General features: G+C 44.0%; 1 protein-coding gene across 2 annotated transcripts; it reads right to left on the bottom strand.

Annotated features, from left to right (window-relative positions):
- Positions 1–298: 298 nt before the first annotated feature.
- Positions 299–9,878, bottom strand: DBI (diazepam binding inhibitor, acyl-CoA binding protein). 2 transcript variants are annotated; one of them, XM_067549570.1, is made up of 4 exons: positions 9,746–9,878; positions 7,699–7,816; positions 4,902–4,964; positions 299–2,419 (listed from the first exon to the last, which is right to left on the bottom strand). In XM_067549570.1, exons 1-4 carry the CDS (start codon positions 9,752–9,754, stop codon positions 2,346–2,348), a joined length of 264 nt encoding a protein of 87 aa, XP_067405671.1. In that variant the 5' UTR covers positions 9,755–9,878; the 3' UTR covers positions 299–2,345. The 2 variants fall into 2 exon arrangements, with proteins under 2 accessions (XP_067405671.1, XP_067405670.1); XM_067549569.1 differs by lacking the exon at positions 9,746–9,878 and adding an exon at positions 8,554–8,951.
- Between the last annotated feature and the right edge of the window lie 192 nt (positions 9,879–10,070).

The raw sequence follows: 10,070 nt of genomic DNA, 5'->3' as shown, positions 1-10,070 counted from the left end.
GCCAGTCACCATTTTGAGCAGTCAAACGCAGTTGGGGGTTAGGTGTGCTTGCAGGCAAGCCCGATGAAGGAAGGAGAAAGAAAAATAGGTAGATGGGCACATGCCCTCTGTGGTTGATAGCTGAGGCGTTAGCATGAGCCAGAAGCCAGTTGCCTGGCTGGAGCAGCCAACATTTTGGAAAAGCGTACAGGGAGTCCCAGCCTAGGATTAGAGTTGCCTGTGGCTTAGCTGGGGTTTGGTTCCTAAATCCCCCAGATGCTGGCTTTGTGGGGAGATCTCTTCATTGGCTTCCTGGTGCTCGTCTTCCACTGAGTCATCTTCTGCTACAATAAGTGCACACCAGCAGAGCTGGTCAAATGAACATTTTACCAGTGGAAAACACCATTGTCAAAACTGAAACTTTTCATAGGGCACATTTTAGTTCCAAAGAAATGTTGTTTAAAACATTGAAATTGAGTGTTTTGATAATGGACTGTTGATTTTTCATTGTCTAGTGTGCATTAGATATTTTTCCAAACATTTTATTTTGGAGGAAAGTACATTTGTTTTTATTCCAGTTCAGAACAAAAATTTCAAAATGTCAGAATTTTCCATGGAGTGGAAATTTAGGTTCCAGTCGTGCTACACACCCATTAATGGGCAGAGGGCTTTATATATGAATTTGAGACAGACACTACAGGCAACATCTCCTAGAAAACTCATGCCTACTTTGAATGCAGCAGAGACTACACAAGCCACAGCAGTTGCCAGAGAAGCAACACAACAAACATTTCATGAAATCAAGGTTCAGCTAGACATAGCTGCTGCTATCAGATGTTTTTTGAAGAAAGCTATGGATGCACATGAATCTTCTCATGATGTAAATAAAGCACACAAATTGCAAGGATGTAGAAGACCCAGCTAAACAATATAGATGGAGAACAAGGACAGTGAAAGATTCGGGAAACTGCAGGAGCCTTGCCAATGCTGCATACTATCAGAAAGTTTGTCAGTTGCAGATACTGGCAAACTACAATAGCCAATAGAGCCAAAAGGCCCCACTGGAGACCAGGGCTCCAGCCTGCAATGCATCATATAGATGCATAGCAGAGTTCCTGTTAAAAAAACAAAAACAAAAAACAAAAAAACAGTCTAAGCAGAAAAAAGGTGGAAGAACAGAAGAATTATGATCCCCATTTTAAACAAGAAACTGAGGTAAAGGAAGATTAAATGATTCCTCAGTCACACAAAGTGTTCTATTTCCAGCTCTGCACAGAGGTCTCCCAATTTCCAGTCATGTATTTTATTCACAAGATGATCCTACTGTTCTGTTGGTAGAGAATTCTGACTGCTGAAAATGCCATGCAAATGGCAATTATATCTGAAAGAAGGCATGTTAGTAAACTGTTGTGGAGTAATTGTATGAAATCTTCCAGCAGATAAAAGCAGAAGTGGAAGTATTTGCCAGTATTCATTATATTCTATTACAATAGTTAATGGAAACCCCCAAGGATCACTGCTTCAGAACTACAGCTGTTGAGTTATAAGGCCAACTATGGCATTTAGGATTGGCAGGGTTAGCACATTGGTTAAACGAGACTGCCATCGTGTGTTTTACTGGAAAATGATATAACCCACTAGCCTCCAATAATAAAGGGGAAGAAGAGACAGGGAATAAGACATGAAACAGGAAAAACCACATAAGTTTTCCACCTTAAAAAAGGCAATTTCCCACTCCCACCCTTGCTTCAAATGAAAAACTGAACTACAGCTCCAAGTTTTAAGTTAAAACAGTGGGGCAGTGTTATTCAATCCATGGAAGGAACTGAGGTGGAGCTATTTCAGCCTTCTGCTGGCATGATAGCTGGGAGTTAGCTGTGATTTGAGTGCTAACATTACTGTTTGATGAAGCCACTGTTACTATTGCATTATGAAAGTTATTGGAGCCCTCTAGTGGGCAGCACAGCTATGGAAACCGATAGCTAGCAGCTTCAGTTTTGCAGTGACAAACAGGAAGTGCAAGAAACTTTTAAGGTGTTGCATCATAGCTATTCTTTTGGCAAATCTTAGCTCATTTCCACCTAATAACTGATACTGATAATGGTAGCTGAATCCTTGAATTAAAGTGACCACTAAAGATAAAGTAGTACTTGGGTGGCTTTACTGTGAATCATTAACTTCATTAGGTATAATTTACACCTGATCAACAAGTTAAACAGTTAGATAGCAATTTAATCTGAACTGCAGAATTGATGTAAACTTTTAAACTGCAGTGCACTACACATTTCAGTCATCCATAATAATAAGTTTACAGTATTAGAAATAAGGCATATTTCAGGTGTGCAAGTGAGGGGTGGATGTAGTTCTTAGATGCCATATTTGCCCTTTAATTCTTCTACTTTTGCTATGTAAGCTTTCATTGCTTCTTCTTTGGCCATTCCTGAAATCAGAAGACATGCATCAGATGGCTGAAACATTTTAGTCTTCATATCCCGATAGAGCACTTATAACCACTCGTTCACTTAAGCTACCAAGTTCTCCCCACTTAAGTTGTCTATCGAGGTCTATATTGTACTAGAAACTTGGGCGAACCACTTTAAAGCAGTTGGAGGATACAGGGCTGCTTCCTGGAAACTCCTTGGTGCCAATCACTTTGTATTAACCAAAGTCAATTGTGAAGTTACAGGACTGGTGAGTAAGCCAGCTATAAGCCTCCTACTGCTGTAGAATAGTAAGAACCCAACTGGAACTGTAAAATATTTACAAAGTGGTCAGAAAACTTTGAGCATCATGAGATTAGTGGACAGGGCCCAAGCATAATTTTTTTCAGGCCCAGTACAAACTTGTGGTATGTTTGTGGGAGGGGGCCTGTGTTACAATCCCTCATCCCATACATACAATATCATGAGCCACGAAAATTTTTCCTCATGGTAATGGGGGTTGCAGCCTGGGCCAAGCCCCACCCCCTGAACCCCAGTAAAGTGTACCCTTCCCCGCCCCCCTCCACTGTAGTGGAGACAGTAACCTATTCATGACAAGCAATTGAGAGGAGACATTCAAATTTGCATGCTATAGCACCTTCGGGAAAGAAAGTGGGCCAGCAATCGTACAGCTGAAATCCTCCTTGGGAATCACTTGTTTGTCCAGGCTTTGTGCTGTAACCTTTAACTTATGCTCACCTATTAGGTAGCAGCAGCAGCCACTGCTGCCTAAATGCTCACAAAATTAAGGTGTTAAACTGTTGCTTGATCTAGGGCTGTTGCTAGAATTGCAGTGGTTTTCAGCCTGTGGTCTGCAGATTACGGTGTCTAAGATTTCCAAAGGGATCCAGACCTCCATTTGAATTTTTTTTTTTTTTTTTTTTTTAAAAAGGAGTACACAAGTGAAAGGTTGAAAACCACTGACCTAGTGAGACCATCTTATTCATAAGGCACAACATGAATTGCTCCCTATGCCTAGACAACTTGAAAAAATCACCCATCCTGCCCTTTTCTCAGCAGCGGTCATTACCTGCCTGCCCCCCCCCCTCCCCCCCCAAAAGGGGGGGCTGGTTAGAAGTGGCATTGGGAAAAGAATAGTAACAGGTTAGCCCCAAGCAACCTCAGCTGCAATTCCTTGCATCACAGAAAGTATAGATTGGCCTCTTTCCTGACAGGGCACCCTGGACTCCTTCCAGATGACAGGGCTTTACCTAGCTGGGGGGGGGGGGGGGGGGAAGAAGAGAGATTAAATTGTAACCTGACAGCACAAGGAGGCTGCAGGACAGGCAATATTTAAAAAAAACCTTAATTTTCTGCACATGTAGAAGTGGGATTTATATCCTTAGTTTGCAACATTTTTATAGGTTGTAATTTGGTGTCATGTGATTTGGTGTTGCCCTCTCAGGAAGGAGCCTGCATTCCTTTCAGGATGCCCCAGAAGGTACTTCAGTGAAGCATGCAGCTTTGTTGAGTTACAAAGCTGTCTATTGTGTCTAAAAAAAAAAAAGAGATCTTAATGCCAAGTTACAATTCCTTGTCATGTGACTAGGTGGCATGCAGTCAAGTTGCAAGGAAGTTAGAGGAATGCTCTTGGCTGCTGGTTTAGTATTAGACCTGCTCTGATTTGTTCACAGGGACGTTGTCATTCTTTCTGAAATGACTGTTGAACACTGACTTGAGACAAGCTTACTCTCCAAAGCAACATTTCGATATAGGGCCGATAACAGGAAGACACATTGTCCCCCTCATTGTTTGATATGAGAGGGTTGCTCAGAAGAGCAGTTTGCAATTTAGGTACTCTGCTACCTTAGTTTGGGGCACCAGATAGTCTAGAATGATTCTGTGATGTGATGAGGTGAGTGTTAAGGCCTAGGAATAATCACTTGATTGGAGGAACAATTTAGCTAATGCAGTAGAACATAGTAATTGTATCAATATTAATAAGGAGAAGAATGGTCCAGTAGTTAGGGTGCTAGCCTGGCACTTGACAGACCAGTATCAATTCCTTGCTCTGCAACAGACTTCTTGTTTAACCTTGGGCAAGTCAGTTTCTGCCTCAGTTCTCCATGTGTAGAGTGGGCTAAAAGTACTTCCCTACATCAGAAGAAGGGGTGAGGAGAAGTTAAACATGTTCAAGACCAAAATGCTCAAATACTATGGTGAGGGCTATATAAATATTAACCAGGGGCACTTTTACAGGTAACTATTGATTTGAACAGTTCAATACCAGCACAGAAGTACCACATTAGAAGCATTAAGTCTTCTGTCCTACAGTGTTAACTATCCATTAATTGCATCAGAGTATATAGGTAAGAGCCTGAATCAGCCAGCAGCAACTCCAAATTGTCTTCTGTGACTACATACAAAAGTTTATTTAAGTAGTGAGTTTTATGATTTGTGACCAACCCTGCTGTTTTCAGGTCATCTTTATTGAACTCTTACCTTTTAGTGCATTCCAGGCATCCCACTTCGCTTTGCCTTTGAAGTCAAGGAAACCAGGGCGCTCTAGGACAGACAATATTAGTCACAGAAGAGACAGTGTCATTTATATCCACTGACTGTTGGGAACATATGTCTTTTCATGAAATTGCTCATGATGTGGTGGCTCTGCCTCAACATAGCCTCATTTCAGGCATCATACTTCCTGAATTAGCACCTTTAGGGTACAGTCTATTTTGTTAAGATGCTGGAGAATACACATTGTAACCGTTTAGTATTAACAGAACTCTGCATTGTCATCTTTGCTATGTTTATTATCTATTGTTGGCGAGAATCCAAGTTTACTATAACTCAATCTACAGCCTTCAATTAACTTTGTGCACTTAACAGCGCTGTCTGTTTCATCATTTCATGATCAGTTTTCCTATTTGTATGGGCACTTCATACAGTAACTGGGGAGAAGACATTACTAGTCTAGCAGTTGTAAAACCAAAGTAGGCATGAGGCTCAAGGATTTAAGCCATTTAAACTTGAAAGTTTGTTGAACTTAAAGTTAGCGTCCCTTCAATATTGAAACAGGTTGTAGAGGTCTACCACAGATAATCTTAAAGCTGTTTAGGAATGAGCCTCACAGTGCTAGAGTTTTCTGCTACATCTTGGTTGATTCTGTTAACTGAGGAGTATCAGCAGAGTTGCTGAACTGTAACTTAGAGATGTGAAAGATATTGTAGCCCAACAAGAGGTCAGAATAACTTACAGCTTTTGGCCTTCTCAAATGAGAGAAGTTCTCAGATTTCCCAATTAAGTTGACTATAACTGGATGCAGTCATGGGCAAGTGCTAGATTGTGACAGAGCATTAACCTTGTGCTGGCCTTATAGCAGTGGAGGGACCTATAGCAGGAGTTGGTAACTCCACCCCTGTAACAAAATGGGAACTAGATTTTCACTCCACATGTGCCAGCTGCAGAAGTAAGCTATGAACTGATGCAGGATTCTTAGTGGTATTATTGTGAATTAAGTTGTAGTGGCATGCCAGGACACTTTAAGACCACTAATTTGACTAAATAGAGGTTTTGAATTCCAAGCTGTGCCAGAAGCATAAGCTTAGAGGCTAGCTAGTTCTCTTTTTCCCTTGCTCTTTTTTAGCATAAGAGCTACAGTACAGTGTAAATTTGTCTATACAAAAAAATCTGGGCATGCACTTAACAATCTACTGTACCAAATCCAGACCCATCTGATAGGCCTCACCACTAACTGGTTCAGTAGGCCAGTGCCTCAGCTGGCATTTCCGCACCCCCCCTAGATTTAATTAACATCACATATCATGCAAAGCTACAAAGGCTGTTTGCCTCATTAGACTAGGAAATGAAGGAAGTCTGCATCATTCTGCAATAGAAGAAAAGTGAAGCAGCAGGAGTGTGGAACAGGCTTAAGCCTTGTACCTCCTCTGTGGATGGATTTGTTTCTTCTCCAAATCCTATAGCCAGCTCTGACTGTTTCAAGTTTCTCTTGTTTCAGTACACACCCACTATCTTTTTTATGACTTCAGCTGCCTTTGGTTTTCTTTAGAAGTAGTGCTGTTCAGACCTTATCTACACTGTTTTTGTACCACTGCAGTGATGTAAATGCAGATAACTAGTGTGACTTACTAGGGTAAATTGCTGCACACTGTGGGTAAGTACCATTTCCACCGATGCAGCATTTACATCAGTGCAATTCTCCTAGTCTAGACAGCCTCTTGGTCAGAGCTGCCCAAAAGCTGAAAATTAATGCTGCTTCATACAGCAGCTGAATAAAGGATGCAGGATTCTTAAGGCTTTCTATATGCACAAGTTGAACTGGTTTAACTTCAGCCAATGCACCTTCTGTGTTTTGACTAGTATTGTTCAAAACTGGTCCTCAATTTATTTAATGCCTGTAGATTTAAAGGAGTACATTAAGCCAGTATAGGCCACATGTAAAAAAAAAATCAAAATAAGTATAATTAAATTGCACTAATCTAAATCAAACCTCACCTCATACCTTTAATTATATTACTGCAATTTGGCCTTAAAGGATCAGAAATAAGTTTACTTGCTTTTCATCTATTAGTCTGGCAGTAGCAGTGGGGAAAAGCAACATTGCTACCCTACATCAGTCTACTAGGAGCAGCTTCTTTAAATTGTGAGACTATGGACAGTCTCATAGTGATCAATACCCTAGTTATTTATTTAAAATGAGGCATTGCTTAGTTTAGTGGAATACAATTTACTGGCCAATATATCTACATACAAAGGATTCAAACAGTATTGCTCCAGCATATAAAGATGGGAGGACCTGGGTCAAGACTAGTTAAAATGACATGTGGCAAAGTAGACAATAAAGAGAAACATAGGATAAGAACACAGCAGTACTTTTACATTGTCCTAGCAGCTGTCAACCAAATAGTAGAGGGTTCAGTCATGTAGTTTGATTTATATGAAGAGGTTATGGCAGAGCGGCAGCACGCCCAAACTTTAGGAGACTCACTCTCTGCCCACACCTTAGAGACTTTGCCTCAAAAAGTAGCAGCGTAGTTGCCTACCGTCAGTGATTTGACAGCTAGAGGTCAAGGTTGTGTTGCATTACACACTGCTCAGTTTCACTACTTAAGAGTAATTTACAGCAAGACTGATGTAAATCTAAAGCCATTAGGAGCTACAGTGTTAAGTGAACACCTCTATTTATTGGGCAGCTTTACGATGAAAGATTAATGTTTATGAGCACTTCATTTATTCCTTTACCCTGAGACAAGCCTTAGAACTCCTTTTCAATACATACCTGTATTTATATCTCCAACTGTAGCTTGTTTGAAGTGACTGTAGATGTACAGCATTTCTTCATCTGTCGGTTGAGATTTTAGTTGTTTAACTTCTTCAGCAGCTTTATCAAACTCAGCCTAAATGAAATGGAAAGTGAATGAAGGATAAAAAATTGTCCATGTTAATAGCTACTGGCAAGAGTGAAAACTAACTTAAATCTTTAACTGACAACTGTAAGGCTTGCTTGAAGAACACAAAAATTAAAGTTGAAACCAAAGCTATGTCTACACCAGAGACCTTACAGCAGCATGGCTGAATCACTGCAGCTGTACTGCTGTAAGGTCTCTTGTGTGCCCACTCCATGCAGACAGGACAGAGTGTCTCCTGCCAACATAGCACTGTCCACACAGGTGCCTGTTATTAAAAACAAACAAACAAACACTCCCCTGAAAACCATAAGTCTCATGACTAGATTTTACATAAAGGTATGAGGGCAAGAGATGAATTACAAACATTACATTCTATGTAAATAGAAATGCTAATCATTGTAATAGTTACATTAAAGTCAATTGAACTATGTTACTAATCAGTAGCTTCAACTGTCTCCTTTGTTACATCAGTTTATGCCTGGGGGGATTAGGTGTGAAAGATTGCTGTTGTGAAAGCAGCAGCAGAATCAGATGTTTGCTATGAATATTGCATGGAGAAAGAAGTTGGGAAATCTGCAATGAATACTTGGCAGGAAGTCCTTGAACACTGCCCTCACAAAATGTTAAACCTTCCCCCTGTTAAGCCTTCCTCACCCATTACTCTCCCAACTCAGTAAATTCACTTTGTAAGCCTAAGATTATGTAGTCGGACAGCTGCCACCTACCATTTTTTGCTGTTCGTGTCCAGCCACTTCCCCCGCATTATACATCAAGGGAATGACCTCTTTCCTGTATATTCTCTTCAACCCAGTCAGTTTATTGTCCCAACATGTTACACAGCTGATGTTTATACAGGTGTTTTATGGGTCACTTTTGTATAAGTGAAGTGCCATCCTTTGTTTTATAAAGCTGCACGGACACAGGTTAGCATGCTAGCAATAACTCTTAGTTTAAAGAGTGGGAGGACAGGCCAACACCACAACTTCCGCCCTAATTGTTACCAAGCCATCAGAGCCCCTTGAGACATTAAGCATCGAGAGAAAAATTGCAGCGTCTTGAATGGCATCTCCTTTCCCATCACACCAGCATAATTCCACTTACTTTAGCAGAGCTTCTTTCAATTACAACCGGTGTGACTCTGGACTAACAGGCACCTTCACACCACGCCCTTTCTAGCCTTATGACCCTCAGACTCACTTCTTCCTACCACCCAGGACACCCTTGTACGATCCTGGGCATCCAGGCAGCGCCCCTCCCTTTGTAAGGCTAATACCCCCCCGCCCCCGCTACCTGCAAGAGCAGCACTACACCAGCCTCGGGCGAGCAGCAAACGGGAAAACAAGCAGGATCTAGCAGGCGCCCTATCCCCCCTGGGTAGGGCTCAGCCCAGGCTCAGAGCGGAGGCTCCCCGGAGCAGGGGCCTGGAGGCACAACTCCCCTCCCCCCCCGTGCGCCCCCAGATCCATCGCTTGGCGCGGCAGCAGCTGGAGGGGGGGGGGGGGGGGCAAGGCGCAGGGGAAGCGGCGGCTCGGCTCCCGCCAGCGGGGCCCCAGCTGGGGGAGGAGCAAGAGAGAAGCCCGGGCTGGCTCCGCAAGAGAGAAGCCACCGTAATTCAGAGCCGCCCCGCGGAGGGCAGGGGAAGCGGACCGGGGAGCGGGAGCAAGGAGCCTCCCACCGAAGGGAGCCGATAGGGCCGAGCCCAGAGCCGCCCCCTCAGGCGGGGGGAAGGCGGTGGAAGGGCTCCCGGCTGAAGGGGGGAGATACCAGGCGAGGGAAGCGGCCCCGCATCGAGCAAGGCTCCCCCGCACAGGCGGAGGGAATGGGAACCGGGGGGGGAGGGGGGAATAGCTCCGCCTCCCTTGTCCCCCCCCGTCCCCGACCCCCTCAGGGCCCATCCCCAGCGCACGCTCCCCGCACCTGAGACATAGCAGCGGCCGGGAGCAGCGCGTGGTGCGGTGCGGTGCGGTGCGGTAGATTCGGACACGTATCCAGGTGGTTCCCTCCCCCCACCAACGTGCTGCTGCTACTGACTCGGCCGTCCGAATTCCTCTCGTCCCCGCCCCCTTGGCTTTCACCCATCGCCAGAGCGCCCGCCGCCCAATCACAGAGCCCGGCGGGATAGGGGCGGGGTCGCGGCGTCCGGCGGCCAATCACGCTTCCCTGGGGGCGGGACGAGAGGGCGGAGGGGGAGAACGGCGACCCCTCCTGCATCCGCTTCACTAATCCTTCCCGCGCGGGAGGC

Source organism: Emydura macquarii, unplaced genomic scaffold (assembly GCF_026122565.2).
Source record: "Emydura macquarii macquarii isolate MOO-44397 ecotype Brisbane River unplaced genomic scaffold, CSIRO-AGI_Emac_v2 contig_1253, whole genome shotgun sequence".
Lineage (NCBI taxonomy): Eukaryota > Metazoa > Chordata > Testudines > Chelidae > Emydura > Emydura macquarii.
The sequence above is the reverse complement of the archived record's forward strand: the minus strand, read 5'-3'. Positions and strand labels throughout refer to the sequence as shown.

What these genes read in the sequence shown, in the direction of transcription:
- DBI (XM_067549569.1), bottom strand. Translation starts at nt 8,598, where the DNA reads ATGTATAATGCGGGGGAAGTGGCTGGACACGAACAGCAAAAAATG. An exon ending in GACACGAACAGCAAAAAATG is followed by an intron (nt 7,817 to 8,553) that starts GTAGGTGGCAGC and finishes CATTTCATTTAG; the next exon opens with GCTGAGTTTGATAAAGCTGC. An exon ending in AGTTGGAGATATAAATACAG is followed by an intron (nt 4,965 to 7,698) that starts GTATGTATTGAA and finishes TGTCTGTCCTAG; the next exon opens with AGCGCCCTGGTTTCCTTGAC.